At 42.4% G+C, this 19,678-nt stretch overlaps 2 protein-coding genes across 5 annotated transcripts in view; both read right to left on the reverse strand.

Annotated features, from left to right (window-relative positions):
• Window positions 1-3,930: 3,930 nt before the first annotated feature.
• The window catches only part of LOC139448066 (glycogenin-1-like), a 53,056-nt gene continuing 37,308 nt past the window's right edge, over window positions 3,931-19,678 (reverse strand). For all 4 annotated transcript variants that reach the window (XM_071229570.1, XM_071229568.1, XM_071229569.1 and 1 more), the window contains 2 exons: window positions 9,719-10,034; window positions 3,931-5,247 (listed from right to left, as the gene is read on the reverse strand). In XM_071229570.1, the coding sequence (XP_071085671.1) occupies window positions 5,240-5,247; window positions 9,719-10,034 (324 nt within the window). In that variant the 3' untranslated portion in view covers window positions 3,931-5,239. The remainder of the gene's footprint in view (window positions 5,248-9,718; window positions 10,035-19,678) is intronic.
• LOC139447848 (uncharacterized) lies at window positions 5,244-9,713 on the reverse strand (the record flags this gene model as incomplete). The annotated part of the gene is made up of 1 exon (XM_071229324.1): window positions 5,244-9,713. A coding segment is annotated over one exon (1,623 nt), but the record flags the coding sequence as incomplete, so codon positions are not given.

A 19,678-nucleotide genomic window follows, 5' to 3' on the forward strand; every position in this document is an offset into this window, starting at 1 on the left:
AGCTTCACAGTCACATTACATCGACCAACTTTCAGCGTATTATCTATTTGTGGCGCGAACAATGTACAATCAGATATAATCAAAAACAAATGGCATCTGAAGTATGTAAAATACATTAGGTAGAAACCATTATATAAGCTAAATATCGATCTACTCTATAACAGATTTATCCATGATCAGGGACGAACTTTCTCTCTCACCAGCCCTAAATCAGGATAACAATCAACAATAATTGTGAAGAACCTTATCTTTTATAAGCATTTTGTTACTACATCTACCTATTAACAGTTCATTAACAGGGAGACAGGAGTGTGCGGTAGTCCTACCATCACATTACACACATAACATAATTAGCAAGATCAAAAAACAATGGAAGACCTACAGAATTATTGAAATGAACGAGCAGTATCTTCTTGAGTCAGAAGGTGTCAAGTCACATATATATGACTCGTTGACTCGTTTCTAGGAGTGAGTGCGTGAGTATGGTTTTACGCCGCTTTTAGCACTATTCCGGGAATATCACGGCAGGGGACACCAGAAATGGGCTTCACACATTGTACCAATGTCGGGAATCAAACGCCCGTCTTCGGCAAACGCTTTAACCACCAGGCTACCCGACCGCCCCCTCATTTCTAGGAAGGGGCTGACACTTTATAATTGAGTGAGTTGGGTCTAAGTCGCTTTCAGCAATATTCCAGCAATTTCGTTGCGGGGCAAATGTTCTTCACACATTCGAACCGGGAAAATATACACTCAGACTACCAAGCTCCATATACATGCTACAGAATTACTAAGCTGAGAAGCTGGAGGGATTTAGCTGAACATCAATAAACTTTGTTAAACTTTGTTAAAACTTCATGATACTTAATTGAACAAGTCCTCTAGAAACGGCTTAGCAGGAGAGGAACCAGTTAAGTATCACGTGACCAGGCATACATTATGTACTAACATTGCCAAATATTGCACAAATAGATTATGATGCTCAGGTAAAGACAGCTATTAATCCATCAGTCCAAGACTAGTGAAAATACAGGCGGACTATTTTTCTAACCAAATGTACCTATCTTACATAATCCAGACTGACCTGTGAAAATCCAGGTTGAGACTAGGTCTTGAGCAACCCATGCTTGTCGTAAGGATCTACTCACTGACTTGGTTGATGCATATCATCGTACCCCAATTGCGTAGATCGATTCGATGCTCATGATATCATTCAGTGGATTGTCTGGTCCAGACTCGATTATTAACAGACCGTTGTCACATAGCTGGAATATTGCTGAGTGCGGCATTAAACAACAAACAAACAAATACATAAACCACTAGTCCGAAATGACGTGCAAAAAGGTTTTTGACAAACGGTATCTACCTGATTGTCTTGTACACACAATATACTATACCACTCCACTACTATACTACTCGACCCGTGAAGAGTCCGGGGTAGAATCGGTCTTCAGCAACCCATACTTGCCGTAAAAGGTGACTATGCTTGTCGTAAAAGACAACTAACGGGATCGGGTGGTCGGGCTCACTGACTTGGTTGATACATGTCATCAATCCCAATTGCGTAGATCGATGCGCATAATGTTAATCACTGGATTGTCTGGTCCAGACTCGATTATTTTACAGACCGCCATCATATAGCTGGAATATTGCTGAGTGCGGCGTTAAACAACAAACAAACAAACAAAACTATACTACTCTCACCTCTGATTATCTTATCACAAGTAGAGGAGTGTACTTAATGTAACACTGGAGAGACCAAGCAGTCACCTGGGTTGACACCACATGACCAACCTGGGCGGACTGAGAAACTGTACCATCAATGGCTGTGCAGCCAGGACGTCATCACCTGGGTGCCGTAGTACAAAGGGATCTTAGCGCTAAGGTGATCCTAACTCCATACTTTAACATAGGCTTACGGTTATCTTAGCGCTAAGGTGATCCTAACTCCATACTTTAACATAGGCTTACGGTTATCTTAGCGCTAAGGTGATCCTAACTCCATACTTTAACATAGGCTTACGGTTATCTTAGCGCTAAGGTGATCCTAACTCCATACTTTAACATAGGCTTACGGTTATCTTAGCGCTAAGGTGATCCTAACTCCATACTTTAACATAGGCTTACGGTTATCTTAGCGCTAAGGTTGTTTTGTACAACTGCACCCAGATTTCATGGTCCAACTGTCATGTCAGTGAGGAAGACACCTTCCTCCAGAACAAGCGCCCCCTACATATACACACAGAGTGAGTGAGTTGGGTTAATGTGGGAGGAAAGCCCGAAGTGATGCAGGTCTCAGACGTCTACCACTTCGGTGAAACCCACGAGCACGGGTATGGTGCTGACAAACCTAGAAACATAATCGGGGCAAACCGGGATTGGATCCTACAATCATAGGTTTCTGGCGTGCCCAAGGGACGCAACTCTGCACAGCGAATCACGGCACCTTAGACGACTAGGCCACACAGAGATATCGCTTGTCATAAGCAGCCTAATTCAGTGACTGGTGTTAAACTCTGCACTCTGTAGTATCACAGCCATAGCATGGTGATTTGCTAATAATCCAGTCCGGACCAGACAATCCAGTGACTCAGAGCATGAGGTACGATGACATGCACAGCCAGACACAGGACAGTCACAGAAACAAAAAAAAACAAACTAACTATAAGTAATACTAAAAAAAATTGCTTCCCTTGGAAATGAACTCAACATCTTCAATTCTGACAGCCCCAGCTGTGATTAACAAAAGAACATTTGACTGCCTGCAGATTCAGTTCTAAATGTGGTTTACACATACATCGCCAATTGTTTTTATTTTGGTTAATCCGTTAAATTGCATCTTTGCACACTGCCCACACGATCACTGATGACAGGCTCCGATGGAAGATTTACTGAAGTGAGATTATAACGTAGCTGAACTGGTTTCTGAGAAAAGGCAGATTTAACTGGTAAGAGGAAACTGTCAAATCAGATTGAGACAAATCCCTGAATAGTGGAATTTAAGTATTTTTAAATCATACAGGTCAAAGTTCCACAAAGAGCTACAATTGTCGCAAGTTTACGCTGAAACACGGGAGATCATCTTAGCAGTACGATTGTCCGAAGTCTGTGTTAAAGTATGGGATTTACGATAATCTTAGCGCTATGATTGTCACAAGTCTACATTGAAGTATGGGAGCTACGATCATCTTAGCGCTAAGATAGTCGCAAGTCTATGTTATAATATGGATGCTATCATCTTGGAACAGGACCTAGGTCAACATGGATGTTCACTGAAGTGTCAACAATTTGAGGTGTACTAGCCTCTGTGTCTAACACAGATCCTGAACCAAGGGGACATAACTCTTCAACCATCACTGTAAATCCGAGGTAAATGTTGCAAAAAGTTCTCCCTCTTGATTTCCATTGATAGTAACAATTCTGACAAAAAATCTTCTGAACTGATTTAAAAGTTTCTGTCAATCAATTTAAAACAACAAATTATGTTAAAAAGTTATGAACAACAGTTTTTGACCCAAGTAGAATTGCGTGGTCTACAAATCAAGGGAGAGAACTGTGTAGCGAATGTGGATAACAAAATGTTCTAGTCTGAAAAAACATTCAACAAGATATACCATGATAAATCTTCTGATGTAAATTCTCACCGACACAGAAAAACAATCAAATTAATAACAGACTTTCTAGTATTTGCGTATCTCAAAACAATAATGGTATTTCAAGTTTTAACAAACAGTACGTGTCCTGAAAGACACCAACGACAGATACCAATGTTAAAAGTTGACCTCAGTCTTCGTATCAACAACATCGTCCTCATTGTCCGACTCTAAGAACACATCCTTGTGCATCAATGCAAACAGTAGCAGCCATTAAGAGGGACTAGGCTTGGCCGATTGTCAGTTTGACTCACACCGCGTTGAATACTAATCCATCTTTCAAAACAAAAAACTGATTCTCATGTCAAGCTTAAATTTAATAAGAATGACAAATCTAAATTCTCCCTGTCAAAAGTTGAGCAGAATATATCTGAAACCCAGAGTTATGACAATTATCAGTCATTCTTATCTCCTTACACATATTAGATGTCACTTTTTTCAAAACTTGGTAACGATATCCAAAGATTGAAAAAAAATAATAAAAATTAAAAACTGTTTTTTAATTCTGCTGACAAGAAATAAGTAAAATTTTCAAAATGAATAAATTATTTAAATTACTATCATCAAAACCGGCTTAAAATTTAATCTAACAACTACTTAACATTTTGAGGAAATATATATATGTAATTGGAATGTTTTTATTTTTAATTTTTGCAACATCCTGACCTTGAGGCCGAGAGCAAAGTCCCTCTTAACCTGACATCAACTGTTCTTCTATTACAGCGGCCTGGAGGAACCGGTACTCTTGTAGCTTTCTTATCACAATATTGTCTGGCATGTGGAAGTAGGGAGCATTTCCTGATGACCACGCATCTTGCGATGCGATGAGGTAGAGCTTTTAGCATGGAGTGAGACAGCAGATGTATTCACGGCAGGGTTAGTTTCCACGTAGTTTACAAAGACATCTATAAGCGTCCATGTAAATACTGGGTTACAGTCAAGCATGCCTAAAAATAACCCCGAAAGGTTTTATTTCAGTTTACTTCCTTGCAAGCACCATTGATTATCTGCCCCTAGTTTAGTCATTTGTTGTACATTTCGGGGCAAAATGGGAATTGAACCTGGGCCTTCTGTGTAACCGGCAAACACCTTAACCACTAGGCTACCCCACCGCCCCTATCAACATGAGAAGATGACGTGACGTAAATTACCATTAAACTTCATTGGATTCCAGAACTGAGCTTGAAACAAAATTTACAAAAAAATGTCATGCTTACACGTTGCCATGGCAACAGAGATTTGGTGATACATTTTTACATAATTTCCTCTTTTGTCATAACCATTTCAACAAGTAAGGGAGATAATCAAGGCTACAACTGATAATGATACACGTTTCATGCAGCGGGGAGGGACGACCACATTCCAATATTGTGTCGTAGAAAGCTACAAGAGTCGGTCATAACTAAAGAAAGACAGACATTACATTAGCAGCAAGCCAACTGAAGATCTCAGATGTTGCCATGGTTACGTAGGCTTCCCAGCATGCTGTTAGGGCCAGCTCATCAAGGTCAAGGTTACTTCTCCAGTGGATTCAAACATCGTGTGGCAGATGAACAAATGAGCAATCGTACGGAGCGTTGTGTCGATCAGTTGCCTGCAAACACATGCATTGGTGATAAAAACTAAAGTTATTGAGTTAATGCTGCAAAATAGCAAGAGAAATTTACAGTGGAGTGTCAATGGTAATTCCTGAAGTGAAATCAAAAATAAGCTGAATGATATACCTCTAATTACATCATGAAAGTAACTTAGACCATTAGACTATAATCCAAAATGTCCTCACCCAGATTGTCCATGCAGCCCATTCGGGAGATATTCTACATTATTTTTTAAAACTAAACACGGATCATAGCGAAACAAAAAACCTTGAAGCTAACAAATAAAAAAAAAAAATTATTAGAAAATTAATGCTGCGGAAATAGTACATTACATAAATTAATTTTGTAATAGTTGTTATCAGTGCAAAATTAATCATATTAATATGATGTAGGACTTATTAATGTGCCAATTAATGTGTATATTGATACTCCACTGAAGAAAGTAGGCAAACTAAATGTTATATGTTTAGTATGACATCGTTCAATAGCCAAAAACATGGATGAAGGATGAAGTGAGGTTCAAAGGTCACTCGATGCAAGGGGAGATAACTCCAAAACTGAATTACACACTGAAAGCTCAAGCTTAGAGAAGATGCTGTTTTATCCATTTTCACTTTTACTAATGTTTCAATAATTTAGTTTCAAAAGCACAAAGCAAGCATAGAATCTTTGTCTTTGATGATTTGTTCAAAGACTAATAGAAATTAGTCTGCCAAATCATGCTACTTCAACTCAACATGTACTGCTCAACATTTGCTAAGGATAAAGTCATCTGTATCAAAGGTCCTTAGCAAATGTTGAGCAGCATATAATGCAGAAACACATACACCTTAAACTTTTTTCAAATTCATATACAGCTATTTCACAGCAGGGAATCTAATTTAAGCAAAAGCAAGAATGTCTCAGACATGCTACCAAGGTCATGGTCATATGAAGAAAAAAGGTCAACATTAACCAAAACAGGTCGATTTACATGAGAAATACTTAACACCCTTCTCTAACCGATTTAGTAACCAATGAACAGGGACCTGACTATCATTCATAAACTAATTTCAAGAGACGTTTGCCACACTCCATGCATTTTCTAAACTATGAGTCAATCATGCATGCTTTCTAACATTTTCAGGCCAAATGTTGAAAAATCACATCTAAATCATGCTGCCCTAACAGTAATGATATCGTAACATCGATTTCAAAACCTGCACTTCCGGTCTCACTAAGCAGTTGTGTATTACATGCGGTGATGATTCTAGGATCATGAGCTACAGAACTACACATGTATTCAAGGTGAGAAAAGGTGAAATTGGACACAAGATAAAAAATTTAAAATGGCATATGTTGCTATGCCTGGGAAAATAACTGATCGTAATATTTCAGATATGCGGAAATAACATTCAACAGATTCCTATAAAATTACTCATCATTCAGCCTTTTTTTCACTCTCAGAAACAAATGAGTCTTTTTTCAAATACTCATTATACGTGAGTGTAAAAAGTCTAAAAATAATCATTAAAAAAATAAAAAATAAATTGTAGAAAAAAGTATGAAACATCAGAGATTGACATGCAACATGGTAAAACACATGTGACCTAAATAACAGCTCCAGAACTGAAACAAACTAAGAACAAGCACCATGACGATGATGAACTGACATGATGGCAATAAATAAAATCTTTCACATATACAACGGAATAAAATAAACAATATGAGCATAGATACTGAGCATAATATAGGAATTACGGCGTCATTGGTCAAGCTGTTGCCCACTTGCATAGTTCACGAGACATATTGGATCAGATATTGGTGGTCATTACAACCAAAGCAACATTGTAGAATGTATGAAAAAAGACAAAATGTCGGACTCATTTCTACTCAATATGAGTAGGGTTAAAACAATAAAATCTGAAATATTGATGCATCTAGGGCCTTGAAAAATTATGCCTCATGACATATTTTTGGAAATATTTCGTAATTTGGAAGTCATGATTTTCGCCGCCATGCTTGTTTGCAGTCAAATACATCGTGACTGCAGTAAGCGCGAGACAGAAATACTCGCAGCTGATTGGCTGGTGTGTAGTCATGCCAGTTACCGGTTTGCAAGGCAACAAAAATCTATAAATAGAAAGTGGAAATTCCAAGTTTCTATTTTAAAGTTACTTCAGTCTCATTTCATTGTAAAAGATTTGTTTTATTTGAAACGATTAGGGGAGAAGCAGTCAGTAATTTAAAAAGAACATATCGTAGATTGTTGCGTCTAATGTGCAGGAATTATGTGTCAAGTAAAACCCTGGATGCATCATAATTCAGCCATCAAAAGTCTGCTAGCCCGAGAAAAAATATACGTTGTAAATGTTTTTGTTTCTTTCAAGGACTACATACAAACTCTGAGGCTAACTGAAGTAATGATCGCAGCGTCATAGGTTTGTGCACGTGGTTGAATATTCTAGACAGTGAAGACAGAAAACAGCTGATACCACAGGACTAGTTACATCACCCGTCAACAGATGCATTCTGGGATGGGTTAGTTGGAACACTTTCACTTGAGAAATCTTCATCCATAATTACAAAATACTAACATACCAAATATAGATATCCATGAGGCAAGCCATGGCAGTAGAAAAACAGCGCGTAATAAGTCATCCTCAAATATTCAGGGCAATATATACACTGCCCGTCAGGGCATATGGGGGAGTGCATTTATTGCCCTGAAGAATGGAGGATATCAATCTGTTTGTCTCACTCTCAAGTATGAAGCAAGAGCCCTACATATATCAAGCACCACAAAGATAGATAGTCTCAAATTATGCAACCAGTCATATCAACATGCCATGGCAAAAACTCATTTCTTTGGGGGAGGGAAATAAGACCCAAATCTAGAAGATGGTTTGGGAGCCGGAGCAGGTGCCCCTGGTTTAGGAGCGGGGGTTGGTGCGGAAGGTTTGGGAGCTGTCGTTGGGGCACCAGGGGAGGGTTTGGGTGTTGTAGCTGCTGATGATGGTGTTGATGAAGATGCAGCCGCAGCACCATATTTTGGTCCTGCTACGGATCCATACTGCTTAGCACCCACAGAAGACGACCATGGTTTTGGTGCATATACTCCACTGGATGCTGAGCCTGCGCCCTTCAGAAATGGGGACGAGGATAACAAGGAACCAGAACCTGGTTTGGCTGGAACCTTTGGCTCTGCTGCAGCTTTTGGTTCAGCAGCAGGCTTTGATTCTGCTGGTTTTGGTTCCGCTGCAGGCTTTGTTTCTGCTGCCGGTTTAGGCTCTGCTGCAGGTTTTGGTTTTTCCCAGGGCCTAGAACCATAAGGCTTAGCAGCTGGAGCTGTTGGCTTTGATTCTGCCGGTTTAGGCTCTGCTGCAGGTTTTGGTTTTTCCCAGGGCCTAGAACCATAAGGCTTAGCAGCTGGAGCTGTTGGCTTTGATTCTGCTGGTGTGGGCTCTGCTGCCGGTTTTGGTTTTTCCCAGGGCCTAGAACCATAAGGCTTAGCAGCTGGAGCTGTTGGCTTTGATTCTACCGGTTTTGGTTTTTCCCAGGGTTTCGAACCAGTTGGAGCTGTTGGGGCAGGCTTAGGAGTGAACTGGGAGCCATATTGCTTCTGCCATGGTTTGGGAGCAAATGCAGCAGCCGGTTTAGGTGCCGGAGCTGACTCAGTTGGCTCAGGTGTGGTTGGGGATTTGGGGGCGACATCTGGCTTAGGCGCAGGTGAAGGAGGGGCTGGTTTTGTAGAGAGAGGTGATGGTCCTGGCTTGGCAGCAGGAACAGGCTTAGGGGATGGTGTTGGCACACTGGGTTTGGGTGAAAGGACAGGGGCAGGCTGAGCCTCTACAACAGGCTCCGGTTGGGGTTCGGGAACCAGTTCTCCCAGGGTTATCTGAGCCTCTACAACAAGTTCTGGTTCTGTAACAGGCTCCGGTTGGGGTTCGGGAACTGGTTCTCCCAGGGTTATCTGAGCCTCTACAACAGGTTCTGGTTCTGTAACAGGCTCCGGTTGGGGTTCGGAAACCGGTACTCCTAGGGTTATCTGAGCCTCTACAACAGGTTCTGGTTCTGTAACAGGCTCCGGTTGGGGTTCGGAAACCGGTACTCCTAGGGTTATCTGAGCCTCTACAACAGGTTCTGGTTCCGTAACAGGCTCCGGTTGGGGTTCGGGAGGAGCATCAGCTGCTGAGGCAGGCTCTTCATCAACACCAGGAGGGGGAGGGGGAGGGGAAGGAAGCTCGGGTTCAGGAGGGGGCGTGTGAAGGGTGGATAAATCTGCATCTTCAGATGCCTCATCAGGGGCTACAAGGGCTACAGGGACAGGGGCTTCATCTACAGGAGGAGAGAGAACTATGCTCGCTACTTGAGCCTCATCCGAACCTGCAGGAGGTTCTGAGGCTGCTTCAAATGAGTCACTAGCAACAACAACATCTTTATCAGAGGCATAATCTGATGGAGTAGCATCGTCAGGGAGCTCTGTACCTGAAGGTGGTGAGATCTTAGCAGTACTCTCGGCAGGCACCGCCGTTCCTTGAGGCGATACTTCAGCTGCGTCACCAGGCTTATCGTCTTGAGGCAAGGGTGGCGTTCCACTTTTGCTGGGGCTAGGTGAGCGCCGATCCCCTATTTCTTCATCAAGTTTTTTCATGATATTGTCAAACTTGTCAATCCCCAAGTAGTCCATCTGACCGCGCTCCCAGGCCAGCTTGCGTTCCCGGTCATCCAGGAACACCGCGGCACCTGTTCCGCCCATGCCACCCTCAAGGTCAAGGCTGGCCAGCTGTCCTACAAGACCTCCCTGGAACACAAAACAGGAGTTACTTAAACAATCAACACTGTTGCAGAGAAAGTTCACTTTCTTGTATTAGAAACAGGTCAGACAGAGGGTTGACCATGGACTTACACTTCTTGATGCCTTCATTGTCAATTTTTGGTACAGATGCTGCTACCTTTATCAAGCAAGCGCTTGCTGAATGAAAGTGCTTGGCAAAGGTGCGAACATACATTATTATTTATTATTACCGAAACACCAGTTTGAAAAGAAGTTAAAATCAAAATTTTCACTGATACTGCAAATCAAAATAGTAAAGCCTGAGCTGTGTGAGTAAGATTTTAACCCATTTTAGACCATATTCAAGCAAAACACACCCAATTTCCTCCACAGTAAATCTAAAACATGTTCTCAAATACTATAGTGAGGGAGTGAGTGAGTATGGCTTTACGCCGCTTTTGGCAATATTCCAGCAATATCACGGCGGGGGACACCAGAAATGGGCTTCACACATTGTACCCATGTCGGGAATCGAACCCGGGTCTTCGGCGTGACGAGCGAACGCTTTAACCACTAGGCTACCCGACTGCCCTCAAGTACAACAGAGTATACAGAAAGCCACTGGGACTGGTACCTCGCGCACTCGGGTTGGGTGGGTACTAAGCATAGTCGCAATGCATAACCCAAGTGAGTGGGTATGATTTTTTGCAACATCAAGGCAGGGGACACCAGAAATGGGAGCCACACATTGTACCCATATGGGAATTGAACCTGGGCCTTCGGGATAACAAGCAAACACATGTACCAGTAGGCTACCCCAGGGCCTTGAAAAAGGGCTAGAAGGTTGAATATAGGCTGTAAAATCTATATATGAATATATGCATTTATATGTCATATAAGAATCAGTGAATGCTCTCCGATGACGGTCAGAGATATATTCTTGCAATGTCATGCCGACCTATAAATAAATTCGTTTTGACAGGGCAAAAGCAGACATTGAAAGCATGAGCACAATTCACGCTAACAGGTTACAATGACACACAATTGGCTGCACCACAGAGCATGACCATCCAATGCTAACAAGTCAGCTCTTACCAGCCCACCAGCTCTTAGTATTAAGCAATTCAGGGATTTATCTTGGAGTCCAAACCAATAGTCCTCAACACTCAACAATTTGAAATAGGGTCTTTCATATACTCATTATAATATTTCTTTCAATTCAACATAATTTTTTAAATTACAATTTGGGAATTTCTATAGACAAAATATCGGCAAACTATGGTGCCTCTAAGCAGATCTTGATAAATCCCTGGACTATTGTGGTGTGTGATCCCCTTCAGTGATCAGTAACGTTGATCAACGCTGTACTCAGCAATATTCCAGCTACAATGGCAGCCTGTTATTTTGTAAATAATCGAGTCTGACCAGACCATCCAGTGATTGATATTATGAATCATGAGCCATGCCACTGGGGTACAGTTTCAGGTTCAGTTTGTTCGTTGTTTAACGCCGCACTCAGCAATATTCCAGCTATATGACTGCGGTCTGTAAATAAGCCAGTCTAGGCCAGACAATCCAGTGATGGATGTGATGAGCATCGATACACTCAAATGGGATACGATGACATGCATCAACCTAGTTAGCGATCCTGACCATCTGATCCCATTAGTCGCCTCTTACAACAAGCACTGGTTGCTGAAGACCATTTCTACCCCTGATCTTCATGTTGAGGTACAAGAGTTATAAGCATTTACCAAGGACATTGAGGAGACCTTGTGAGAAAAGATAGGCTGTTTGAAAAGAAGCAGGTGTATACACAATAGTAAGCAGCACATGAAAATAGACGTAAATGAGGTTGGTGTTTATCATGTTGGGAATAGAACCCAGGGCTCGGTTCCACAAAGCGATCGTAGTTGTAAATCTATGTGAAAGTATGGGCAGTGATAGAAATTGGCACTTGTCCTACAGTCCTCACCAAACTGCCCATTAAGATGTCATAATACTAGTAAAAGTTTGCTATTTTTAGGGGATTTGCTATGTTTTATCATGATAAGGACTAGTGGACTAAAGATGTCAGTTTCTATCTCTGGCGTTACGATTATCTGTGCGCTAAGAAAAGTCTGTGGAACGGAGCCCAGATCCTGACGTGTGTCACGCAAACACCCAACCACTGTGCCATCCTACCTCTCCCTTAGAGTTGGAGATGAAAGTACAGACCTAGAACCAATACAGAAGCTGAGACAGAACGTTAACATATGAAGCATGGATGTTAAACTGCAGATATATAGAAAGACAGCTCAGAATGTACAGTCCACCTGCAGTATACAGTGTCACTGGCAGATAGGTCAGGTGTTGGTCAACTGACTTGTGTGACTATATGTTAAAGTTGGAGTGAGTTTTGTGAGTGAGTGAGTGAGTATAGTTTTACACGCTTTTAGCAATATTCCAGCAATATCATGGCGGGGGGACACCAGAAATGGGCTTCACACATTGTACCCAGGTCGGGAATCAACGCTTGAACCAGGTAGAGCACCTTCATAGAGGCATCAATGCCTGGTGGAAGACAAAACAAAAAAAAACTAGCAAGCAAGGACAACTACAGACAGAAGGTGCCTGAGTGTCTCCCCATCAGGTCCTTGAGAACCTCACATCAGGTGCCTGAGCATCAACCCCTGCCCAGCATCAACCCCTGACAACAGGTGCTTGAGGACCCCTGACAACAGGTGCTTGAGGACCCCTGACAACAGGTGCTTGAGGACACCAGACACTTGCTTGAGGATCCCAGACAGGTGCTTGAGGACCCCAGACAACAGGTGCTTGAGGACCCCAGACAGCAGGTGCTTGAGGACCCAAGACAGCAGGTGCTTGAGGACCCAAGACAGCAGGTGCTGGAGGACCAAAGACTGCAGGTGCTTGAGGACCCCTGACAACAGGTGCTTGAGGACCCCAGACAGCAGGTGCTCGAGGACCCCAGACAGCAGGTGCTCGAGGACCCCAGACAGCAGATACTTGAGGTCCCAGACAGCAGGTGCCTGAGTATAACTACCCTGGTGATCATGACACCTTTCAGATAAAATACACGTGGACTGATGGGTACCCCTTGGCTCGCCCATAGTAACATACAAGCAATTGTTGAAACCCAACGACATGTGTCCTCACAGCTGTCTTGACTTACAACCCCACAGTCACATCTAGGGCAGGATGTGGACAGGTTTGTAATAAGGCCAAGGCCCAGATAATCTGATCAGGCTGCTCACAAGGCAGTGTTTTAAATCTGGCCAGTTTACTGGCACACTGACATAATGACAGTCAATCAACCAGGTGAAAACAGGAAAGCTTGTGATAAATCATTTGTTTCATTTCAATTTCACTTACTAGCCCACTATACAACTTGACAATCATTCATCTCATCCCAAAGTGAAAATTTGTTTTCTTTCACATGTCTGACCCTTTTTCCAGAAGATTCCCATGTGCCCCCAACACCCCCCACACCATGGAGACAAATGTGTTCGGGATGTTGTAACACTGCCCTATTCCAGCAATATGACAGCAGTCTGTAAACAATAGTCTGGACCAGACAATACAGTGATTGATATGATTAGTTTTTGCTTGTTTGTTGTTGAATGCCGCACTCAGCAATATTCCAGCTATATGACGGCGGTCTGTAAATAATCAAGTCTGGACCAGACAATCCAGTGATTGACATCATGAGCATCGATCAACGTAGTTGGGATACGATGACATGCATCAACCAAGTCCACGAACCTGACCACCCGATCCCGTTAGTCGCCTCTTACGACAAGCATGGGTTGCTAAAGAACAATTCTAACCCGGATCTAGACGGGGATGATTGTGAAATGAGTGAGTGTGATTACACACATTTGTTTGTGTTTGTTTATTCCAGCTAAACATACTAAATGAGGTGAGGTGAAATGGGGTTTAACGTCGCGTCCAAGATTATTGCACTTATATAGCGACGTGCATGTCCGTGTGTGTGTTTGTGTGGCTGCTTGTACTAGTCGCCTTTCACGACAAGCATAGTCGCCTTTTACGGCAAGCATGGGTTGCTGAAGACCTATTCTACCCCGGATCTTCACGGGTCCACCTGATCCTGAGAAACCTCTTACGACTAGCGATGGAGTGTTGGGACACGGCTTCCCACTCACTAACCCTACCTTGTGGTCGCCTATGGTGATGGTTCCTTCCGGCAGGATATCTTGATGAATAGCACCTGTTATGTTTCTACTCAAAACAAGTCGTTGCACGTGTGCAATGTTATCTGTGAAAACAGTGTCTGACCTGTATTGTTCCCCAGAATGGTGACCACTCACACTGTCACTGTAGACAATACACCACAAGCACCTGCAGACGTGCAGGATACACACTAGGTGGTTCCCAATACACAACATATAGAAGGGCGTACACAGATATAACTGTGTTAAAGAGGTGGGGTGAAATGGGGCTAAATGCCCACTTACCGTATTCGACGTAATAACTGCTCAGGGTGCTCTCAAAATTAGAAATAGGGGGCTCTTATTGAAATATTATTTTGTGAAAAAAAAGAGTTGAAAGTTCGTAAATTTCGTGGTTTATGTTGACAGCCTGAAATGTTTATATACGACACATATACTTTTCCAGGATTTAATTGCCCATAATTAAGGGTGAATGTAACACACAAGTGCGTATTATACACGAATAAATAAGTCTTGTGTACATTGATCAATCGGAAGGGCTGCTAATTGAGATTGTACACTAGCCAATATATTAGCAACTATCGCCGTGGGCGCTTATTAGACCGGAGTGCTTATTACGTCGAATACGGTACATTATAGTGTCAGCTAGGAATGGGTATTTGAGGTTTAAAGTGTATTACAATATTATTACGTCAAACACGATAACTCCACATTCAACATGATGTGCATGTGTGTATAATGTGTCTGTGTGGCTGCTGGTAGTAGCGAGACTAATGCCAGTTTTATAGTGCTAGCCCACTGAGATACCATGAATACTCCACTGAGATACCATGCCGCAGTTTAACATGAATACCCCACTCAGGCACAGTATACTAACTCCAAGCAGACCGGTCCTTGTTTAGCCGCTTAATGTCGAGCATCAGGCAGGGTAACAACAAATATCATCGTTAATGTCGTTTTGTATGATACGGCCAGGGAACGAACCCCGGACCTCCTGCTCTCCAGGCAAACACTGTATGTTCAAGAGTGATCAGCTGATATCTGCATGAGTGATGGCAAGACCATATTTCAGTTACATCACAATCAAGTCTCGATCTGACAAACCTTTGACTGAACACAAGAGCGTTAATCCATACCATGTGCATACTGTATAACGACATTTTAGTAGGTTCTTACAACATGCATGAGGATATTTAAAATTATTTTTGGTTGTTTTTTAATGCAACACTACAGCTATATGACGGCAGTCTGGATAAGACAATCCATTGATTGACATCATGAGCATCAATCTACTCTAATGGGATATGGTGACATGCATCAACCAGGTCAGCAAGTCTTGTTAGTTGCTTCTCATGTCAAGCATTGGTTGCTGAAGATTTATTCTAACCTAGATCTTCACAGAGTCCATGAACTATGAAGTTATGCAGCCGCCACTAAATACTGACGGTAAACTAATCCGGTTGTGAAACAAAAAACACTTGTTGAATTTTCAAGTCACGTGACATTTCACAGGGACCATTCAAAAAGTACATTTTAAATTATACTAAAAACAGTTATAATTGACTTTTTCTACAATTTTCATATACCAAGGAAAGAGGAGTACCTCTTGCACCTATCACATCTAATCTAAAACAACATCGTCCAGATGTGAATGTTTCTGTTAACAACTGGAAAAAATGAAATTGAAATTTTGAGATGCCCCCCATATGAATGGCTATTCCCATTACCAAATATATCCTAGAGAAATATAAAGGTGAAGGTCACCCAACTGTCCTTGAGAGTAACCCAAGGTCACACAAGTGGTTGTTGCATGCTATGCATTGTATAGGGTCACAATGACCCGGCTCATCAGACAAGGCCGTGCTGTGGCACGACTGCAGAATCAATCAGCTTTAACCTCCCCATACTGTGGACATGTTGTGCTGTTTTCACTCGCAGTGTTACACTAGTGAGCTCTCAACTCTAGTAGTTACACATCTTGAGACAATCACCTCAGTGTCTCTACTGCCAACTGTGTGAGCATCTCTTACAAAATATTGCTGACTTCACAAAATTCTTATTTCAATTTTAAGTTAGGACACATACAATGAAAACTGTTTTCATTGGAATATGATATAGATATTTTTCATTAACAGCACATAAACAATGTATTTAACATCTCGATATAGATGTATATAATATTTTTAAAATGGGACTTAAATGCAAAGCAGAAAATTATTTTTGGAACTTAGAATTGTTGAAAATGATGATCTAAATAATTATGTGAGAATAAATTTTTAAAATCAGAAAAAGCATGACCAGTTTCACACTATATATAAACCACACTTGCCTTCAACCATTTCAAGACAGTTCTCTGATTTCAAGAGTATTTAGGTATTAAGCCAAAAAAGAAATCTAAAACACAAATGAGTTTTATGTCCCCCCCCCCCCCGACTCAAAACAACCCCCCCCCCCCCCCCCCCCATACACACACACACCCCCACACCCACACACACACACCAATATGCAACCCACTCATGGCCTGTGTTAAATACATTTCTCATCCCATCATGGCACAAAAAATCTCCAGACAGAACCATACTTGCTATCACTGTTACAAATCTTAAATATTAAAATTATTGTTGCTCAATGATTGACATTGATGTTTATGGGGAAATGTCACAGAGCAAGCTAGCCAAGGTGAGTCCGCTCTACAGAAGGAGATAGCAGACAGATGCCTTGCTGAAGGAAACCGGCCGCCATGCGAGACCAAGGGAGATAACTCTGCCTTGAATGTCAGTCCAAAGAGGGTTCTTGTGACACGACATCACTGTGTTCACTGAACCCTTTCACACACTCCAAGTTCCTAAATAGGGGATGTTATAAAAACTCATGGTAGATGGTGGATCTAAAATAATCACTCACTGAATATAGCCACGTTTCAAGTCATAGTGGCACTGAGTGCCATGTCCATTCTATTACCTATCAGTGCTAAGTACCCCCAGCCTCCCGTTTGTCCATTGCCATGTCCATTCTATTACCTATCAGTGCTAATTACCCCCGGCCTCCCGTTTGTCCATTGCCATGTCCATTCTATTACCTATCAGTGCTAATTACCCCCGGCCTCCCGTTTGTCCATTGTCATGTCCATTCTATTACCGATCAGTGCTAATTACCCCCGGCCTCCCGTTTGTCCATTGCCATGTCCATTCTATTACCTATCAGTGCTAATTACCCCCGGCCTCCCGTTTGTCCATTGCCATGTCCATTCTATTACCTATCAGTGCTAATTACCCCCGGCCTCCAGTTTGTCCATTGCCATGTCCATTCTATTACCTATCAGTGCTAATTACCCCCGGCCTCCCGTTTGTCCATTGCCATGTCCATTCTATTACCTATCAGTGCTAATTACCCCCGGCCTCCCGTTTGTCCATTGCCATGTCCATTCTATTACCTATCAGAGCTAATTACCCCCGGCCTCCCGTTTGTCCATTGCCATGTCCATTCTATTACCTATCAGAGCTAGCTACCCCCGGCCTCCCGTTTGTCCATTGCCATGTCCATTCTATTACCTATCAGTGCTAATTACCCCATGCCTCCCGTTTGTCCATTGCCATGTCCATTCTATTACCTATCAGAGCTAACTACCCCCGGCATCCCGTTTGTCCATTGCCATGTCCATTCTATTACCTATCAGAGCTAATTACCCCCGGCCTCCCGTTCGTCCATTGCCATGTCCATTCTATTACCTATCAGAGCTAATTACCCCCAGCCTCCCGTTTGTCCATTGCCATGTCCATTCTATTACCTATCAGAGCTAACTACCCCCGGCCTCCCGTTTGTCCATTGCCATGTCCATTCTATTACCTATCAGAGCTAATTACCCCCGGCCTCCCGTTTGTCCATTGTCATGTCCATTCTATTACCTATCAGTGCTAATTACCCCCGGCCTCCCGTTTGTCCATTGCCATGTCCATTCTATTACCTATCAGAGCTAATTACCCCCGGCCTCCCGTTTGTCCATTGTCATGTCCATTCTATTACCTATCAGTGCTAATTACCCCATGCCTCCCGTTTGTCCATTGCCATGTCCATTCTATTACCTATCAGTGCTAATTACCCCATGCCTCCCGTTTGTCCATTGCCATGTCCATTCTATTACCTATCAGAGCTAATTACCCCCGGCCTCACGTTTGTCCATTGCCATGTCCATTCTATTACCTATCAGAGCTAACTACCCCCGGCCTCCCGTTTGTCCATTGCCATGTCCATTCTATTATCGATCAGTGCTAATTACCCCCGGCCTCCCGTTTGTCCATTGCCATGTCCATTCTATTACCTATCAGAGCTAACTACCCCCGGCCTCCCGTTTGTCCATTGCCATGTCCATTCTATTACCTATCAGAGCTAATTACCCCCGGCCTCCCGTTCGTCCATTGCCATGTCCATTCTATTACCTATCAGAGCTAATTACCCCCGGCCTCCCGTTTGTCCATTGCCATGTCCATTCTATTACCTATCAGAGCTAATTACCACCGGCCATCCATTTATCCATTGCCATGTCCATTCTATTACCTATCAGAGCTAATTACCCCCGGCCTCCCGTTTGTCCATTGCCATGTCCATTCTATTACCTATCAGAGCTAATTACCCCCGGCCTCCCGTTTGTCCATTGCCATGTCCATTCTATTACCTATCAGTGCTAATTACCCCCGGCCTCCCGTTTGTCCATTGCCATGTCCATTCTATTACCTATCAGAGCTAACTACCCCCGGCATCCCGTTTGTCCATTGCCATGTCCATTCTATTACCTATCAGTGCTAATTACCCCCGGCCTCCCGTTTGTCCATTGCCATGTCCATTCTATTACCTATCAGTGCTAATTACCCCCGGCCTCCTGTTTGTCCATTGCCATGTCCATTCTCATTCTCCTATCAGAGCTAATCTACTGTCACCGTATTTGACATAATAAGCGCCCAGGGCGCTCTCAAAATTTGAAATATGGGGCTTTGGTGGAAGAAAAAAAAGGGTTGAAAGTTTTTAAATTTTGTGGTTTATGCTGACAGCCTGAAATGTTTATATATATATATATATATATATATATATATATATATATATATACATGACTGCATATTATAGACGAATAAATAAGTCTTGTGTACATTGATCAATCGGAAGGGGTGCTAATTGGGATTGTTCACTAGCAAATATATTAGCAAATATCGCCGTGGGCGCTTATTAGGTCGAATACGATAAGTGTTGGCTTCCATTTGTCCATTCTAATTACCTATCAGCGCCAATTAACTGTTGGCTTCCCTTGTTAAGTTTTCACCTTCGTTATCTACTTTTGTTGTCCTGTTTTGTACATATATATGTTCTCTGCATCCTAGCACCTGATGAAGGAGTAAGCATATACTCCCAAACGTTGTGTTCTATAATAAAGAAGCTTACATCCAAAATTCTCTTCCTTATAGCCCAGTAGTTGATACAGTATTGACC

This window comes from Haliotis cracherodii, unplaced genomic scaffold, assembly GCF_022045235.1.
Source record: "Haliotis cracherodii isolate W230 unplaced genomic scaffold, xgHalCrac1.p SCAF_7, whole genome shotgun sequence".
NCBI lineage: Eukaryota > Metazoa > Mollusca > Gastropoda > Lepetellida > Haliotidae > Haliotis > Haliotis cracherodii.